The sequence below is a fragment of the Dasypus novemcinctus genome, chromosome 8 (genome assembly GCF_030445035.2).
Source record: "Dasypus novemcinctus isolate mDasNov1 chromosome 8, mDasNov1.1.hap2, whole genome shotgun sequence".
NCBI classification, from domain to species: Eukaryota; Metazoa; Chordata; class Mammalia; order Cingulata; family Dasypodidae; genus Dasypus; species Dasypus novemcinctus.
This window is the reverse complement of record NC_080680.1, coordinates 92664860-92685521: the sequence shown is the minus strand read 5'-3', so window position 1 is coordinate 92685521 and position 20662 is coordinate 92664860. Positions and strand designations below refer to the sequence as shown.

The following is a 20662-nucleotide window of genomic DNA, read 5'->3' as shown; positions in this document are numbered from 1 at the left end:
CAACTGAGCTTCTGCCTATCACATGGGAGGTCCTGGGTTTGGTTGCCATTGCCTCCTTAAGAAGACAAGCAAAACAGCGAGCTGACGCAACAAGAGACACAAGGAGGAAAACATGAGACACAACAAAGCAGGGAAAGGAGGTGACTCAAGCGAATAGGTACCTCCCTCCCACATCGGAGGTCCTGGGTTCAGTATCTAATACCTCCTAGTAAAACAAGGAAGATGAATAGACACAGCAAGTGCAAATGACATAAGGGTGGGGAGAAATAAATAAAACAAATCTTTAAAGAATAATAATAACAGAGAAGCGGATGTGGCTCAACCGAATGGGCTCCTGTCTACCATATGGGAGGCCCTGGGTTCACATCCCAGGGCCTCCTTGTGAAGGCAAGACAGCCCGCACCCGCAGAGAGGTGACAGCCCCCGCCTGTGGAGAGCTGGCACAGCAAGATGATGCAACGAAGGGAGACAAGCAGACACAGAAGAACGCACAGTGAATGGACATAGAGAGCAGACAGCAAGCAAGCATTAGGGGGGTGGGGAATAAATAAAAATAAATCTTTAAAAAATAATAATTTGAAGGGGTTTCTGTTCTTACCATTGAACTACCCCTGTCAACACCTCTAGTTTTCCTCCCTTACTATCAACCTGTATGCATTACTCAGCCAAAGGGGTCCTGAAGCAAAGTACCTGAAATCTGTTGGGTTTTATAAAGGGTATTTATTAGGGGTAGAAACTTACAGTTACCAGGCCATAAAGCATAAATTACTTACCTCACCAAAGTCTGTTGCCACGTGTTGGAGCAAGATGGCTGCTGACATCTGCAAGGGTTCAGCCTTCCTCCTCCTCTTCAGGCTCCATGGTCCCAGCTTCTTCCAATCTCAGCCCTTAACTGGGATGAGTCTCAGCTCTGCCTTCCTCCTGGGGCTCATTTCCCTCCAGACTCAGCTCACTGATCTCTCCACACAGCCAGCTGTAATCTACCAGGTAAACTGCTCGTCTCTCTTCCCAAGGCCTCTGCTGTGTCTACTGGAGCCTTCTCTCTTTCCTCATTTATCTGCTTCCCTGTGTATTTTCTTCCCAGAGTTCCAGCATCCAAAATTCCAACTAACTCCTCTGCTGTGTAGTTTTCTCTGTGAGTCCCCACCCATCAAGGGGGCAGGGACTCAATGTCCTACTGATTTGGCCCAATCAAAGCCTTAATCATTATTTAATCAAGTAAAAGTGAAATCTCTGAATTCAATACAATCAAATATGCCCGAAGAACAGACCAGTTCACAAACACAATTATCTATTTTTGGAATTCATAAACAATGCCAAATTGCTACACTGTATTTCCCAGGTACCAGCATCCCTCACGCTCTGGTTAGACCAGTCACTTCTCTATCATACAGCAACTTGTGTTCAATTCATGTTTTTCTGGCTACACCAAGTTTATTTACAAACCCCTAAGACTTGATGATTTTATAAGCTCTAAGGTTTTCTTGGGCTATGAAGAATAGGACAATAATAGGCAATGTGTAGGAGGCCCTGGTTTGGTTACGGGTGCCTCCTAAAAAGAAAAGCAACCAGAGAGCAAAACAACAAGGGAGGGGTAAATAAAATTAAATAAATCTTTAAAAAAAAAAGGGGGGGGGGAACAATGTGGCCTTGAGTAAAGCATTGAACCTCTCAGCCTTAGCTTTTCATCTGGGAATCAGCACCTACTTCATAAGATTATGAATGGGATTTAAAGTGAGAAAAGATACTTATTAGCACAGCATCTGACACATAAGTCCCAATGAAAGTAGCTTTTTTCGATATATTCCCTGAATTAAACTTGTACCTTCTGTAAATTAGATAAAAACCATTCTGCTCTCTAATATTTAGGGTTTGAATGGCACCAAATGTGTAAGGAAAACTAATCAACAATTCCTTCTGGAATTATTTTCACCTGATTATTTTTTTTTTTTTACATATTACTAACTTATGAGCAGCCATACTAACCCCAATCAACATTTCTTCCAAATTTGTTTCTAGTCCCAATGCATTTTTAAAGCTTTGAAAATGACCCTGTGGTCTTTCATCTGCATTTGTAGGACCATTTCCACTGACCAATAGTACTTATGAAATGTGTTTGTTTAGTAATATTTTTACCCAATTGTTCCAAAAAAGAAAACAAAAGTCAAAAGTTGAAACTAACTGCTCAGAAAATACATCTGAAAATTTAATGTATTTTTGGGTGAAAAACATAGTTAAGGGCCAAAATTATTATTACTCTTAGTAAAAGATGACTAAAGCCTTTAATTTTAAGTTTTTGTCTAGCAAAACCTCTCACAGCGAGACAGACAATCTCACAATATTATTTCAATGAAAATGATGTTGAGGGCTTCGCTTTCACGATATCTTAGTTTTGTTGACAGATTCTTTGACAACTGAAGTGCTAAATGATCCAGATACCAAAAAATTAACAGAAGTTCCAGCACAAAGGCATTACATCAAGGATTTTATTTCCTTCTCAATTATATAGCGCTACTACATTCTCTACAAGGAAAAACAACTAGAAGAATCATTTGGTGTTACACTCAACAAATAGTTCTGCCAGTGTTGCTGTGGGGGGAGTGGGGGGCGGGGGCGGTGGGGTTGAATGGGACCTCATATTTTTCATAATGTAATTTAAAAAAATAAATAAATAAATAATTTGAAAAAATAAAAAAAAAATAGTTCTGCCAACAGGACTGATCACACAATGAAAGGACTCTTACAACAGATTAGAGCTATTATAAACATCTGTGCATACATAGTGAACACATACACCTAAGGCCAATAATGAGATTTTGCTTTAAGTCACACAAAAAACACCATCATTCTATTTCACACCTGCCAAGAACGGACTATTGCACTGATCCTCATTCTAGTTAACCTGTGGCTACTTTTCCACCTTCTCCCCCTGCTTTCCAAAGCACCATGATTCTCAAGGCATGAACTTAAAAGATCCTCCTGGTGAATTAATTCAACATTGATCCCTCTGACAGGTGACTGGTATTCAGTACAATTCTACCCACAATTAAAGGCTAACTACTAGGGAAGTGGACTTGGCCCAGTGGATAGGGCATCCATCTACCACATGGGAGGTCTGCGGTTCAAACCCTGGGCCTCCCTGATCCATGTGGAGCTGGCCCATGCGCAGTGCTGATGCGTGTAAGGAGTGCCCTGCCATGCAGGGGTGTCACCCGCATAGGGGAGCCCCACGCACAAGGAGCGCACCCGTAAGGAGAGCCACTCAGCACGAAAGAAAGTGCAGCCTGTCCAGGAATGGCGCCACAAACACGGAAAGTTGACACAGCAAGATGACGCAACAAAAAGAAACACAGATTGCCGCATGGCTGACAACAACAGAAGCAGACAAAAAGAAGAACACGCAGCAAATGGACACAGAGAACAGACAACTGGGGTGCGGGGCGGGGAGCGGGGGGCGGGAGAAATAAATAAATCTTAAAAAAAAAATTTAAGCAGATTAAAAAAAAATAAAGGCTAACTGCTAACAACTAAAGTCACTGTTGATAAAATTTGGTTTTTATGACTAAAATGAACAAAACACACGTTAATAGTCTACTAAGAAGCTTAGTAGCCATAAAACATATGGCAACACTGCAAAGATCCTACTGTAAATGCACACATAAAATCAGGTGGAAATCTTGAAATTTCCAGAAAAACTCCATCATTCCTGTTGAGGGAATTAGTGATTATTTTCAACTGGTAGTATTTTTGTTTTTTAATTTTCAATTATGGCTCATTTAGCATCATCATTTTCAAATTAGTTTGAAAGACGTTGTGTACAATGACGGTTATTTGCATCAACAGAATCCTTATTTTAAAGTTTTCCAGTAACTAGACTTCGACATGCATAGGCCATATTTCAAATATGAATCATATATCACTTGCTACAGGACATATGTAACCCTGTTGCCAAATTCATATGCACAGTAATAGTCCATTATTAATTATTTTCAACTAGAAAGCAAGAACAGGCACGATAAATAGGTAACAAGGTCTTTTATATCTTCCTAAGTGATCTGAGGTTTAAAAAAAAAATTGCAGCCACACAACAAGCTGCTCTAGGCTTCCAGGTCACACTGCTTCTAGTCTAAACTGCCACCCACAAACCTTTCCCTTCTCTACATCGAGAAGCATTAAAAACTCACCCCACCCCCTTTCTTTTACTTTTCACAGCCCCATCAATTCTATCTATGGCTTCCCGGATTATCACACATCCCTTAACTGATCTTCCTTCCCTGCTGTCTTAAACAATTCCTACTCCAGGAAAGTCTCTGGTCTCCAAACTGCTAATTTTATAAGGAAAACCCATGCCTTAACCTACAGCATTCATATAGAAGCTCCTTTCTTCATGCCCAAGGAAAGGTATCCCAGGCCCAAGGAACAGGATGGACCCATCAATGCTTCTTCCTGCAGTCTCCCTGGAAGTAGATTTCAGTTCTCAGATATCCGAGGAACACATAAATTCTTGCCCTACTCCCCAAGATCAGATCTCTTAAAGGATTGCTCTATCACCTTACTCTCCCCTCCCCACTTCCAATGGATACATTTTAGCAATGCGACTATATCTCCACTGAATAAATCAAGATTTTATAATGAGAGAATAAGGCAAGGAAGGCAGCAAAATGGATTTCCTTTCATTAGTTTTCCTATACACTCTTAGAATGAGCTAAAGGTACAAGCGTCTTCTCTCATTTTTGAAGCCTAGCTGTACTATTTTTCTGAAAATCCTATTTTTCTATTGTTTAATTATGAGTTTTGCAAACATTGTTTTCTTCTATTTTTCACACAGATTCCTCGCTGTTCAGTTAGTGCTGTTGCCACCTAGTGAATTAAACAAGAGTAAACTCCAATGCATTATCACCAGTTCTCACTGCTGTGCTTTCAAAAAGAGACCACTAGATGGAGACTTCAAATTTAAAGTAGAAGAATTACTAAAGGTTTATCTAGAAAGCCAGTTGGTTGGTTTCTGACTACACCAAAAACGAATACAAAATTCACACAAATAAAATAAAGGAGAATGTGCCCAAAATAATGGTAAAGAAAAATAAAAATCTTTTGAAGGTTAAAAACATAGGCTTTGGTCCTTATGGACATAATCACAAAAATCCGGAACAAAATATTATCAGGTTAAATTCAGCAATATAGAAAAATGGTAAGAGATCATGACCACAAGGGGTTTATCTTACAATCACAAGTCTTGTTCAACCGTTAAAAATCAATCAATGTAATTCATCATATTAACACTCTAAACACCTAAATAGATGCAGAAAAGGTTATGTGGAAAATTGAACACCCAGTCATGATAAAAAAAAAAAAACTCTTAGCAACCTAGGATAGAAAGGAACTTCCTCAACCTGATCTATCTATTTAAAAACTATAGCTAACAGCATACTTGATAATGAAATAATGAATTCTTTCCCCACTGAGATGAGGAGCAAAGCAAGAATGTCATTCTCCAACCATCTCTATTTACCATTATACTGGAAATTTTACCCAGAGCAATGAGGTAAGAAAAATGAAAGTCTAAACATCAAAATGGAAGAAGTAAAACTGCCTTTATTCATATATGTACACATAAAAAAAACAAGAAATTTATTTTTAAAAGCTATTAGAATAGTAAATGAATTTAATTTGTTTGCAGGATTTAAATTCAATATATAAAAATTGACTGCATTTTTATATACTAGTAAAACAATTGAAAAATAAAATTTTAAAAACAATGTCATTAAATATGACATTAACAAACAAACAAACAAAAAAAACACAAAACACTTAGGGATAGATTTAAAGAAAAGGTACAAGACCTTAACACAAAATTTTAAGAAACATTGCTGAGAGAAATAATAAATGGAAAGATACATAGAATTCATGAATAGAAGACACAATACTGTTAAGATTCACAAATCGATAAAGTCAGTGCAATTCAATCAAAATCTTAGGTTATTTTGTTTAAAAATTTTTGATAAGTGAATTCTAAAATTTATGTGGAAATGAAAAAAAACAAAATAAAACAAAAAAAACCTCTAGACTAACCAAAACAATGTTGAAAAGGAACAATAAAGTTGAAGAACTAATACTTAATTTTAGGATTTATTATAAAGCTAGAGTAATAAAAACAGTATGGTTTCAAAACAGTGTGGTGAAGAGATAAGAGTGCTAGAAGAGAATATATGAACAAACTCATACATATAAAGGACAAATTATTTTAGCAAGGGCATCAAAATATTCGATGAAAAAAGTCTCTTCAACAAATGGTACTAGAACAAATAAATATTCATATAAAATATTCATATAAAAAGACCTTGATCCCTACTTCATACCAAACACAAAAATCTGAGATGGATTAGAGATATAAACATAAAAAACAAAGTTTCTAGCAGAAAACAGAAGAATATTTTTGCAACCTTAAAGTAGGCCAGATTTTCTTAGGGAAGACAAAGCAAGCATTCATCATAAAAGAAAAAAATTAGTGAACTTCATTAAAATTTAAAACTTCTGCTAATCAAAAAACATGTTAATAAAAGGCAAGCCACAAACTGAGAGAAAATATTCACAGTACATATGTAGCCAGAATGTTTTAAATGCTTATAATTCAACAATAAAACATGATTTTTTTAATGGTCAAAAGATTTGAACAAACCCTTCATATAAGATGATATATGAATGCCCAATAATAATCACATGAAAAAGCAACAGACATAATTAGTCATCAGGGTAACACAAATTAAAATCACATAGAAAATAAAATTTAAAAATCACATCAGTAACCGGAGCAGGTGTAGCTCAGTGGTTGAGCACATGCTTCCCATGTACAAGGTCCCAGGTTCAAAAGGTACCTTCTAAAAAAAAAAGCATAAACAAAAAAAGAACTTTGTCCAGTGGGCTCCTTTCCTAAGTAATTTCTAGGTTAACTACCTACCACATTAAGGATAGGATTAAAAGGTCAGAAAGGAAAGCTTCAGAAAAGCTTAAAGGCTGGGGTGGATAATCTAAATCTTAGGAGTTGTCTCAGACCTGTTAATTTAATTTCATTGGGAATGGGTGTAGCTCAGTGGCTGAGTGCCTACTTCCCATGTGCTAGGTGCCAGATTCAATTTCCAGTACCTCCTTTAAAAATAAATAAGTAAATCGTATCAGTTACCACACATTCCCTAGAATGACTACACTTTAAAAACTGACAACACCAAATGCTGACAAGGATGTGAAACAACTGGAACTTACATATATTACTGGTGGAACTAAAAAAATGATATAAAAGTTTTGGAAACACGTTTGCAAGTTCATAAAAAGTTTAATACACATCTACCAAATTACCCAATTTCCAGAAATATGTCTAAGAAAAATAAAAAAACATACTCCCAAAAACTTGCACAAAAATATTCATAGCTGTTTCATTCATAATAAAACATTCTGATTAAAACCCAGAAACAGCCCAAGTATCAATAGGTGAATGGATAACTGAACTGGGATATATACCAGAATACTACTCAGCAATAAAAAGAAATGAACTACTAACACCTACAACAACATGGATGAGTCTCAAACATGATGCTGAAAAAAGCTAGATACAAAAGAATACATTTTGTATGATTCCATTTATTCTAGGTTAGCCCAATTTATATGAGAAGCTACTAAAGCCTTCCTTCATTCTTGGACAGCACTAGCTCAAGCCTCCTGACACTGAAAAGGCCAATTCTGACAGCTTCATTAGTGAATAGAGGCAGGGCTGCAAATAAAAGCCTGAGAACAGTGCACCAAGTTTTACCTAGTTCTTGAACTTCAAGATCTTCCTGCTACTTTAGGGTACCAATTTCCCTTTCTCAGAGCAATTTCAAGATAAGAGAATTCTGAATATAAAATGGGAGGTGAGAGCCTGGTTGGCTCAATTTGGAAGAGCTCTGGAAACTTGGCAGCTAAAATGAGAGCCAGAGATATTTTTTTTAATACATAGCTTTTTTCTTAATAATACAAGATCCTTCAAAAAATTAAAATGGAGGGGAGTACGTGTACTCAGTGGCTGAGCACCTGCTTCACATATACAAGGTCTCCCCTGTACACCTAAAAAAAAAATTTTAAATGCACAATGAAAATCCCATTCTCCCAAAGATACCATTGTTAACCATTCATGGATCTTCTTCCAGACTTTCCTTATATCTATATAAACAGATGTAATATAAGTGAAATCATACATACATTCTCATACCATTTTGTAAACTGCTTTTTTCTTTATATTGTATGCATTTTTCTGCATTAATAAAAATCTGCCTTCTCCTTAACAATTCTATAATATTCCATTGCATGGCTAACCATAATCCATTTACCTAGTCCCCTATTAAACATTCACCTTTTTTTTTTTTTTGCTATTATAAATGCTGAAAGGAGTATCTTTGAATATACATATCTGGCATTTCTTTAGGACAAATTCCTAAAGTGTAAATTTCTAAATTTATAGGCCTGTACATTTTCAATTCTGAAAAATATTGACAGATACGTAAAAGAGTTCCCATTTTCCCACGCCCTCATTAGCACTGACAATTAGCATTCTTTAATGTAGGAGGTATAAACTCAGATGTCTATGGAAGACTGGCAGGATACATAAGTAGGTGAAGTTGGCCAGATGGGTTAGTGACAAACTACAGAAAGGCATGCTCACCAGTCAACTGATAACATGTAGAAATTCAGGCTCAGTGATGTCAGATCTTCCAATTTATCAAGAAAGCCAGAAGTCCCGATTTTTATGAAACTCTTGTGGGTTTTAGATTTGACAACAAACAAAATATGTTTTTATTTAAACATCCTGTCAAGTCAAACAAAATACATTTAATTGGCCAGACTACATTTAGCACATGGAATTTTGTGCTAATGGGTGAAAAAGCTTAACACTGTATTTTCACTTTGTATCTTATTACCTCATAAAGTTTGTCTTTTCTTTGCTTACCAACAGAGCAGGTATTTATTCAATCTTGGGTCACAATGACTGTCAGTTTCTTCAAAAAGAAGAAAAAAGCCTTTCTTTTAGATTCTTAGAGCAAATATTGAACAAAAAAAGATATGTAATCAGGTAGAGGGAGCTAAAGAGTGGTCCTAGCTGACCAAAGAGTGCCCAAAACAAAGGGAAAAAAAACCACATTTATTTGTAAAACTATGCATAACTTTAAAGAGGGTGACTTTAATCTAGGGTTTCCTTCCATTACTTGATAAATCTGCCTAATAACAAATTTTCTCTTTGGTGAGGCATCAAAAAAGAGAGAAAGAGAGAAAGGAAAAGCATTCCCACACATCCACACTTACCTGTCTCACACATATTGTGCTTAAACAACCATTTTAAGCTCTTTTTTAAAAAATGTAATTAAAACAAGGGTTTGGAAGAATCGTTCTCTGATTTTCAAAATGTTCCTGCAATACTGCTCTCCTAGAAAGCACAACTGCAGCAACATATCTGGCCTCAGAATTTCTTCCCATTCCTTCTTAGTCACCCATTATAAATCTCCAGACTAGATGTTCAAGCATTCCCTACACCCATCAGAGATAGTGACAGAGATCCATAACTAACCAAGGACCCTTTGAATGCAACTATCTTTTCATCAATTGTAAACAAGCCCTAAACTCTTGGCTCCATAGGGAGTCCCTACCATGTCAGTATAAACTCTGAAAGAGGGGCAGAGGTCAAGGGGATAGGAGCTCAGACTAAGCTCTGGATCTGTCCTACCCCCACCATTTCAAAAGAATCCTTATCAGAAGGGAACTCCCAGGAAAAAGCTACAGTCAAGAGAGACTTGATCGAGCAGTTTTAACTGAAGCTTTGAAAACCGCCTCTTGGAACTATTATTATATGAATGCAAAATACTTAAAATATACTAACAAGGGGACATGGAGGAAAAGGGACAGAAAAAAGAAGAAGGGAGATTTGTGAACTTCTCATTTGCTTCAGGAAAGAATCTGTTAAGTAATGAAGTAATCCTGAACCTGAGCCACAGAAGAAATCTCTTTGGGACTACATTATACAGTGAATTATTCCACTTTCTGTTCAAAATCATTCTAATATATGCAAAGGAAGGGTCCCTAAGGACACTTAGAAAATACCCTTTATTCTTTTGTACACAAAATATGTATGTTGGGAACCATCACACTGTTCTAAACTCTTCATTAAGACTCGAGACTTGTCAAAGATCAAGAGAGCTAGAGACAGGACAGAAACAGGGGCTTCTATAGTCTCTGACACTTCTCTACTATTTACTTTAGGGCGAATCATTTAACTTCTCCAGGCCTCAAAGTTCTCTTTCTACAAGGTGAGGATATTATCTTTTTTAATGGTTATATGAGTGCTTAATTAAAAAGTGAGTGTGAAGCACTTAGTGCATAATAAGTATTAGCTATCATTATTGCTATGGAGTAAAAGTCACATTTCATCAAATTTTGTGTCTGCCTTCCTGACTAAACCAGGAGGGCAGGAACTGTCTTTGGCACAAATGTCAAAAAGGAGAAGTGAAGAGGGAAGAAAACAATAACTGTGGTAAATGAATTGTGTATTACAAAGTCAAACTTAAAATTAGATAATTTTATATGCTACAACCCTTCTCATTCCTACTCAATGCATGCAAAGTTTCTGGTACAAAAGGAATATCCAATAAACGGTCATTTTCTTTCCGTCCTTTATCACTAACATCCAGCCTTAAATTCATTACCTGCAGGCCACGCCTAGGCTTATATGAACTACTTTCTGGGCACAAAAATCGCAATATATAATTTGACTTCTAAGACTAGACCCATTTAGACATGGTACAGAATATTGGAATTTTGGGTAGGACCTATGGGTATTCTGGCTGAAATGTACATTTGTAGCTTTTGCAGCATAAAGAAATCCACAGAGCGTCCTTGGGCTCCCAAAATACTTGACAACTGAATGTACAGCCAGAACAAGCTAGAGGTGTCAGGCTGTCTTAAATTGAAACTTTTAAAAAAATCTTTCCTATTCATTTAACAGCCATCCTTTGGATTCCTGTGTGGTGGACATCTACCAGTATTTTCAGATGGCGAGAGTACTATGATGAGGACAAGGATTAATATACTTTTAAGTTTATTTAAAGTATTTATTTATCTAGATCATCAATTAGCAGGATATATTTTAAAGTCTGAGTCAGCAAAAATCCAAAATATGTAGTTTTTAACATGGTAATGGTCAAGTTTTAAACTGTACAGGGGAGAGGATGTAGTTCAAGTTGTTGAGTGCCTGCTTCCCATGTACAAGGTCCTGGGTTTGATCCCCAGTACTTCCTAAAAACAAAAACAAGCAAACAAACCAAAAAACGAACACAAAGGAGCCAATGTGACTCAGTGGTTGAGCACCAGCTTCCCACACAAGAGGTCCTGGGTTCAATCCCCAGCCCCAGTACCTCATAAATAAATAAATAAATAAATAGTTTGTTTATTTAAATCAACAGAGGGTTAACTTGTTTAGTCACCTAAAAGGTTAAATAAATGGTTTGACAGACGGTCATTTGGATGATTACCTATTGCTGGATGAGAGAAAGAGGCCAAAACACTGTACTAGTCAACTAGATGGTAAAGACAGCCTTGGCTAAAGTGGCCAGGGATATATAAGCGCTGCTCCTCTTACTGAACTATTTACTAGAAGCAGTAACTTACATCTGCTAACAACTATAATGATCTATTTCTGTACTATCCTAGAAACACAAGGTAAAGAACAAAAAACAAAACTAAACACAAGATATAAAAAAAAAAAACAAGAAACACAAACTAGTTTAATTGAACGAAGTGCAGTTACAACAGCCCATTAGCACAGAAACTGCGAATTAACAATATACTACAGAGCGTAGAATTGCATATGCTGTTTTATCAGTTGCCAAGCATTATCTTAAACACTTTGCAAATATTAGTTCATTTAATCCTCACAACAGTCCTATAAAGTAGAAATAATTTTTACTGTCCCCATTTTACAGATGAGAAAACAGGCACGGAAATATTAAATAACAACTAAGATCACAGAGCAAGTAAATAGTGAAACAAAGGTGAACCCAAGCAATCTCAAGCCAGAGACCCAGCTCTTTTTTTTTCCTTCACTTATATAGTTTTAATTCATGTATTGTGAACATTTTGCTATATTTGTTTTAGGATATATCTATCCCTCAATCGATCCTTCTTTATGACAACCATTATTCTTTTTAATTTTACACGTATACTTATTTCAACATAATTTTCAAATACCAAGACACTATCATAAACACTTCAATATGTAAACAATTAACTGGTGTCTATCTGAATATAGTACTACTACTTTTTTTCTCTCTATTTTTTTTAAAATATTACATTCGAAAAATATAAGAGGTCCCCATATACCAGCTCTTAATTCAGAAGAGTTTGGGCTTACATAAACAGCTAAGGCAATCATTTGAATGCAGACAAAAAAAATTATATACAAAGATGTCCACTGTGGCATTATTTATAACGGAGAAAAAAACAATCTAAATGTGTAACAACAGAATATGGTTAAATAAATCATGGTAAAGGTATTCACTTTCAGTGAAATATTATCCTGCCATTAAAAATTTTTATGAAAAATGTTTTGTGAGTTAGTACAGTGTTACATAATGAAGAGTAGGGGGGAAAAATGATACAAAACTATATATATATAATGATTCCTAATTATGTAAAAAATGAACTTAGACAAACTAGAGGAACATATTCTCAAATGAGAAATACTATTTATTTCTAGGTGGTGAGATTATGGGTATTTATACTTTTCTTTTATTGTTTGCCACATTTTCCACAAAGAACCTGCATTATTCTACTGTAAGATTAAACAAAGGCAAATTTTTCCTTTTATTCAAGCTGCACCAGGATTCTCAATCAGTTGGCAAAAATTACTAAGGCTTTTAATCGATCTGTTTACTCCAAGTACTTACTTACCCTGGGATAAGTCAGCACATACCAAAAAGAATATTCATTTTCAAATACGGAAAGTGAATTAAAAAATGAGTTTTTTTCAATTTTGGTCAATGTTTACTCTCCATTTAAGTAACTGTGAGATTATTTTACAAGAAAATTAATGGATGTAATTATACATGGGCCAAAAATTCAGAAATAGATAAAAAGGGACAAAAGTTTGACTGGGGAAGAAGAACAGCTGTTGCTAATCCAACTATTTACCCTTTGACCCCCTATCTGGCTAATAACTGAACAGTACCAATTGTTTTCCTGTATTATGTGCTGTTTACAATCCCTGAGAGGCATGAAAGGAATTAATAATTTAGCCTAGAAAGCCGACAGCCTTTACTGGGGAGTCCATGGTACAGAAATCAGAGTAAGTAGTGGTCCTGAAACCATAGATCCCTTTACTGTTCCTGTTTTATAGCCTAATTGGCCCCTGAACATAAATCAGTTATTTCTCCTGTTTTAAGCAACAATGACTTCTATTCTCTAACTTCCCTTATATCAAGTTGGTCCTTGTTCTCTTGAGCTTTACAACTACACGATAAACACGATAGCTGAGGAAAAAACTTGGGGAGCAGGGCACACTGAGGTTATTTGGGAATAGAAGCACAGAAAGGTTATGCTATTTTGAACTTGTTTTGACCTTTGACTGCCCTTGTCCCTAGCTTATGCTAATGGGGACCGGGTACAGGGACACTCCTTGTAGAAATGAACTTAGCCTGAACCTGTGGTATAACATTGGACTCCAGGAAGTCCAGGAATCAGCCAGTGTGTGAATAGCTGCCCATATTCTAAGCATGGCTGCCCATCTGCTCTATCATAGAAAAGTTTAAAAAGACCATTTGATTTGGACAAAGTATTTCCTCAACTAGTTCCAACATATCCCGCCTGTCCCAAACCTGCTATTCACAACCACTGCCAAGCACAGTTGAGAAATTCACAACAATGGCATTTTCTATTCCAAAATAAGCAAGTGTTAGCAAGGCTTTCCTGTTCAGGAATTTTGGGGGCAGGGAAAACATAGGGACCTGCAAACTCCGAAGAGGCAACACAGAAAAATCCCTACTGTTCTCAATCTAAAGTACAAAAGATATGAGGTACTGGGAAGCCGACATGGCTCAACTGATAGAGCGTCTGTTTACCATATGGAGGACCCAGGGTTCAATCCCCAGGGCCTCCTAACCTGTGTGGTAAGCTGGCCCATGCGCAGTGCTGCGGTGTGCAAGAAGTGCCATGCCACGCAGGAGCATCTCCACGTAGGGGTGTCCCATGCACAAGGAGTGCGCCTCACAAAGAGGGCCACCCCACGTGAAAAAAATGCAGCCCGCCCAGGAGTGGTGCTGCACACACCGAGGGCTGACAACGCAAGATGACAAAAAAGAGACGCAGTTTCTCAGTACTGCCAGAGAATGCAGGCAGACACAGAAGAACACACAGCAAATGGAAACAAAGAGCAAACAATGGGGGGGGGGGAGATAAATTTAAAAAAATAAATCTTAAAAAAAAAAGATGAGGTATTAACACAGTTATTCCCTCTCAGTGAGAAGCTACAGAATTTGCAGGATCAACAACCATAACCAATTTAATAGAACTCATACAGCCTCAGTCTTAAGATTTCTTATCATTTGGCAGGGCTAGCACGCTCAGTTCAACTTTCAGTTGGTGCTGCGTAAATTGATAACTTATTTCTGTCCATTTATTACAACAATCAGAGCCTTAGGTGTTTCTTCTAAAAGAAAGAATAAAAACACTACTAATTTCATGTGGCAGTTTGAAATTATTTTATGAATCCCAAAAAGAGAAAATTTATGTTTTTAAGCCAATCTATTCCTATGAGTATGATACCCTTTGCATTAAATTTCACTGAGGATCCTTTGATTAGATTACTTGATAAGATCTCTTTAGGGCTTTTATTCAGTGAGGCATGACTCAGGTTGTCTCCATCCCCTTGCAGGGTCTGATATAAACCCAGAGACACTGAGAAAGACAGACAGACACAGGAAATAGAAGCCTCCATATTTGATCATGCCATGTGAGAAAAAGGTTTTGGGCCACAGCTGAAATGCAAGGAGAAAAGTATAAGAGAAGAGACCCTGAAAGTCCCAATGAGCTGAGACCCAGGGAGAAATGAGCCATATGCCTGACAGCTTATAGTTGAACAGGAGAAGAAAGTAAAGCCACCAAGACTGAGAGAGGAGGCCTAGTAGGAGACCAACCCTATGCCAGGTTTGCCTACAGCTGCAGAGAGGCAGAAACCTCAGCAGAGATGGCAGCCATCTTGCTTCCCCACATGACAGCTGACTTTGGTGAGAAAGCACCTCTTACAGTGCCTTTAGTTGCATGTTTCAGAGCCTTGGAACTATAAGATTTTACCCCAAATAAATCCCCTTTATAAAATCCAACACATTTCTGGTATTTACATTGGCAGCCCTTTGGCAAACTAAACACTAAATATAGGTCACATAGAGAATTGGATTTGGCTCAACTGATAGAGCGTCCGCCTACCCACATAGGAGGTCCAGGGTTCAAACCCAGGGCCTCTTGGCCTGTATGAGCTGGTCCATCTGCAGTGCTGACGCATGCAGAGTACTGTGCCACATAGGGGAGCCCCATGCACAAGGAGTGCACCCTGTAAGGAGAGCCACCCCACGAGAAGAAAGTGTAGCCTGCCCAGGAGTGGCACTGCACACTTGGAGAGCTGACGCAGCAAGATGATGCAAAAAAAAAAGACACACGATTCCCAGTGCCACTGACAAGAATACAAGCGGACACAGAAGAACACACAGCAAATGGACAGAGACCAGACAACAGGGAGGGCGGAGAAGGGAAGAGAAATAAAAAATAAATCTTAAAAAAAAAAGATCATATAAAAATTATTGAGAATACCACCCACATATACTAAGTACAATTTTTTTAAAGAAGTGATTTATTTTTAAAGGTAACAGCCAATTCTATACTTCTTTTTAAAGATTTATTTTTTTAATCTATTTCTCTCCCCTCCCTCCCCATCCCCACCCCCAGTTGTCTGCCCACTGTGTCCACTCGATGTGCGTGGTGTCCACTTACATTCTTGTCATGGTACCCAGAATCTGTGTCTCTTTCCCTTGCGTCATCTTGCCGTGCCAGCTCTCTGTGTGTGCGGTGTCATTCGTAGGCAGGCTGTACTTTCTTCGCGCTGGGCAGCTCTCCTCAAGGGGCACGGCCCCTGTGCATAGGGCTCCCCCACGCAGGAGACACCCCTGCGTGGCATGGCACTCCTTGAGCGCATCGCCACTGTGTGTGGGCCAGTCCACCACATGGGTCAGAAGCCCTGGGCTCCAACCTTGGACTTCCCATGTGGTAGGTGGACACCCTATCCATTGGGCCAAATTCGCTTCCCTGCCATTCTATACTGATGAGTAAAATCATGATTCAATATTTGTTCATTCTCACAGATTGGAGAAGACTGAAGTTCACCACATCTGGTTAAGAATTCTATGGAAAAATGTTAAATGAGCTAGGATTACTTGGCCCAGAAAGGAGAATAATTCAATAATAGTCTTTATGAGAACATCAAGGGCCTTTCTCAGAAGATAGGCATGAGCTATTTTCAGTTGCTACTGAGTACAAAAAAGGAGAATAAGTTTGTGTACTATGTGCCAAATTAGAGGTGGTAAAAAAAATGTACTCAGATAATTCCAGTCAAGAAAATATTTTCTACTAGACTGTTAATCCATGAAGGCAGGAGCTAGAATATATTTTTTTTTGCATTTTATGTGTATCCCTGGTGGATAGAACTAGAATTGCAGCAGAGAGAACATTACATGCTTAACTGAATTTTCAACTATCTGGTGTGTTTTGTGTGTGGTTCTATTTGAAAGACTACATGACATCCCAACGATCTCCCCAGTGTTCAAAAATGCCAAGAAAGGACCACGACTCAAGAAAATAATGGTTTTACCTTTTCATTCTCCTAAGTAAAGGCTATTTATAAGAAAAGGAGAGAGAAAATAGTATAGGGTGAAGCTGGGGCTATGCTAACTAATATAAATCTGATTTTGAACTTTAAAAGTTCTAAAAAGATAAATCTATTTCCCTGTGTTTTATAAGCATTGTGGGATATTTTTTCTCTCCTGTAATAAGTATTAGTTGAACAATTATGGATGCTTATACCATGTAAGGTGTGTGTGGAAAATCTATGTGAGATGGTCTGCATACTCAGAGAGCTGATATTAGCTAGGATGGCGGGAATCTGAACTTGGTTACCTCAGCAGCAAACTGGTGACAAAAGCCAGTCTCATAACCCTAAAAAGTACTAGAACCAGAAAAATAACTCTAGACCATCTCATAGATTTCTAATCTAAATTATCATTGAGTATTTGGCATAATAGCAACATTAGATTTGTAAATACTGGACATTTCTGTGTCCTATTTCTAAAAATTATAATAATATCCCAGAATGGTACATGCCACATTTTGGGAGTATCAGCAACACAAATGTTAATCTATGGTCAAGATTTAGTCCTGAAAAGCATCATTTAATTAGACCTTAAAATGGTCACTGTCATACCATAACTTTAAGAAGGGAGATGAGAGTGCTTTACAAATTAAACTGTGGTACAAAGATTATCAATGATAAGTATTTAAGCCAAGCAAACGCCTCTTCATAGAAATTATGTCTATGTCTAAACTAGTCAATACTTTAGGGAAATAATTTTGAGCATATGGTTGCATGTGTATATGGTTGCAAAAGTACAAGTTTTTATATTTTTGGTTGCATGAGAAGGTAGAGAACAAGGAAAAGGGTTCTAAATAGAACTTTTCAGTAAACGAACTTTCCATTAATTGGATAGGTCTCAGTCAAAGAACAATATTAGGAGGAGAAAAAAAAGGAGAGCTGGAGAAAAGATAAATGCCCTCCCTACAATTATGAAGTGAGATAAAATCTGAGTCAATAAAATAAGGCCTATCAAGGACACTTTAAGTTATGCATTTACACATCCTCCCTCTTCTTACCAGTGAACACTGAAGAACATTCAGAACTTACTAGTGCCTGGATCGAGCTCTGCCAATTCATCCTGACAGAATCCTAGGAAGAAAACAATAGGGAAAAAAAATTATGGTTAGCGAATTACTCCAAGCTGACCCCGGATACAAAAAAGGATCATTTAGGAAAAAAAATCCAGACTCACAAGTCAAATTTGGGTTTGAATCCTAGTTCTAACATTTAGCTACTGTGCATCTCTCTCTTGAGCCTCCATTTCATCATCTTACTTAAAAAAAAAAAAAAAAGGAGATAACATGTACTACAGAGTTTCAATGAGGACTAAATGAGATTCCTATATAAAATGCCTAGCACAGTCCTTGGCACACAGTTGGAGCTCAGCAAACAAAAGCACAAGTACTTACAAGTAAGCAAGCCAATATAAGTTGAAATAAAAATTCACAGAAAATTACAATTCATTTAATACCTGTCATATTCTACCTAATGTTAGAATTATTTTCTGGGGAAGCAGATTTGGCTCAACGGATAGAGCGTCCGCCTACCATATGGGAGGTCCAGGGTTCAAACCCAGGGCCTCCTGAACCGTGTAGTGAGCTGGCCCACGCACAGTGTTGATGCACGTAAGGAGTGCCATGCTTCACAGGGGTGTCCCCTGTGGAGGGGAGCCCCATGCACAAGGATTGCACCCCGCAAGGAGCTGCCTGCCCAGGAGTGGCACCGCACACATGGAGAGCTGACACAGCAAGATGACACAATAAAAAGAGACACAGATTCCCGGTGCTGCTGACAAGAACGCAAGCAAACTCAGAAGAACACACAGTGAGTGGACACAGAGAGCAGACAATGGAGGGGGAGGAGGAAGAGGAAAGAAATAAAAAATAAATCTTAAAAAAAATTTTTTTTCTGAAAGAAAGCAAAAAATATGAACTTACAACAAGTATCAAAGAAGATAAATTTACTTGAAATTTTCACAAATGCTGAAGAATTTTACCTATACACAATGAAGTATGCTATTCAGGAAGGAATAAACACCCCTTGAAGCACAATTCATACCGCAAAATTCTGAGCTACATCTCTCTCTGGTATATAACTATCATACTGGAGGGAAAAAAATCAAGCACAGTGAACGGCAAACAAACAATAGAAGTTCTATACACAGTTCATAAAAGTTCTTTTTTTCCTGGAATGGCTGCCTCTTTTCCTCTGTTTGCTTTCTATTCATCCTCAGTTTAAATATTTACTCCAAAAAGCTTTTCCTTGTATCCCTTAACCCTGGCTCATACATAAAACCATCTATAGCACCTGTGCTTCTTTCTCCTTCATAGCTCTCAATAAGGAACTACTTGCTCAATGTCTTTTCCATTATTCAACTATTCAATATGGGTAGAGATTTGGCCTGGCTTGTTCACAGCTGTATTCCCTGTACCTCTCACAAGCCTAGCACAAAAAGGCCATTCAATAAACATCAACTATAGATCTTTTTTTTTTTAAGAGGTACTGGAGATTGAACTCAGGACCTCGTACATGCAAAGCAGGTGCTCAACCACTGAGTTACACCTGGTGCCCACCAACTATAGTATCTTGGTGATAAATCCAAAAATATTGAAACCAGAAGCCAGATGAGCAACTAACAGTCATTAGGAGAAGAGGGATTCAAGTAATAGGTAGGCTATTCAAACACCACAATTTAAAGCCCTTTTCTATCTTTTTAAAATCCTGGGCTGCATTGGTCATACCATATCCTTTCTTCCCTTCCTGTGCTTCCTCTGCCTTCTGTACTTGGTGAGAAACTATTTGTCCTTTAAGATCCAGCTCAAATATCATTGAACTGTTAACCACAGAAAACAGTAGAGGCTCTTTTTATATTACCAAAGAATAAATGAATGATTTAAATATCTGCCTCCTCCACTACAGAATAAGCTTCTCAAAAGTTTGGATCATGCCTTATCCATCTGTGGAGTTGTTTCTCTGCCCAGAACAGTTACCAATACATTATGGAAGGTGTTCAAACACAGGAAGAACTAAACAAGAAAACACAACCTCTGACTCCAGATAAGAGTGTTAGGGAAGAAAGTCATAGAGTCAGAAAATCTTAGTCTAGCCTGGAAAGTGTGAAATGTCTAAATAAGGAGATTGGATCTGGAACATGAAATTTGAAAACTGCTGAAAGTGGCTGAAATTCCTGAGAAGGCTCATCTCAGAGATACTTTAAAGCCTCACTCCATAATATAAACGACAATGTAAACTATTATCTATGTGGTGCAGCAGTGCTCCAAAATGTACTAACCAAATGCAATGAATGTGCCACAATGATGAAAGAGGTTGTTGATGTGGGGGTGTGGTGGGGGGTTATACAGGAACCTCTTATATTTTTTAACGTAACATTTTTTGTGATCTATATATCTTCAAAAAAATACAATTAAAAAAATGATGGGGGTGTGAGGTGGGGAGTGGGGTATATGGGAAACTTATGGTTTTTAATGTAATGTTGTGTGTGATCTATTAACTTTAAAAAAAGATAATTAAAATTTTTTTAAAAAAGCCTCACTCATAAAGGAAATGGGAATCAGAAAAGCAATGGAGAAATGCCAGGTAACAAGGAAATAATTCATCTTTACATAGGGGTTGCATATTCAACATCCCACCAGAAGTGAAAGAGAATAAGCATTCACTTAATATAAATTAACA

The 20662-nt window shown here is 37.5% G+C and overlaps 1 protein-coding gene across 2 annotated transcripts in view; it reads right to left on the bottom strand.

The window, feature by feature from the left end:
• NR6A1 (nuclear receptor subfamily 6 group A member 1) overlaps window positions 1-20662 on the bottom strand; it is a 266007-nt gene that overhangs the window by 214573 nt on the left and 30772 nt on the right. For both annotated transcript variants that reach the window (XM_058302400.2, XM_058302399.2), the window contains exon 2: window positions 18017-18058. In XM_058302400.2, the coding sequence (XP_058158383.1) occupies window positions 18017-18058 (42 nt within the window). The remainder of the gene's footprint in view (window positions 1-18016; window positions 18059-20662) is intronic.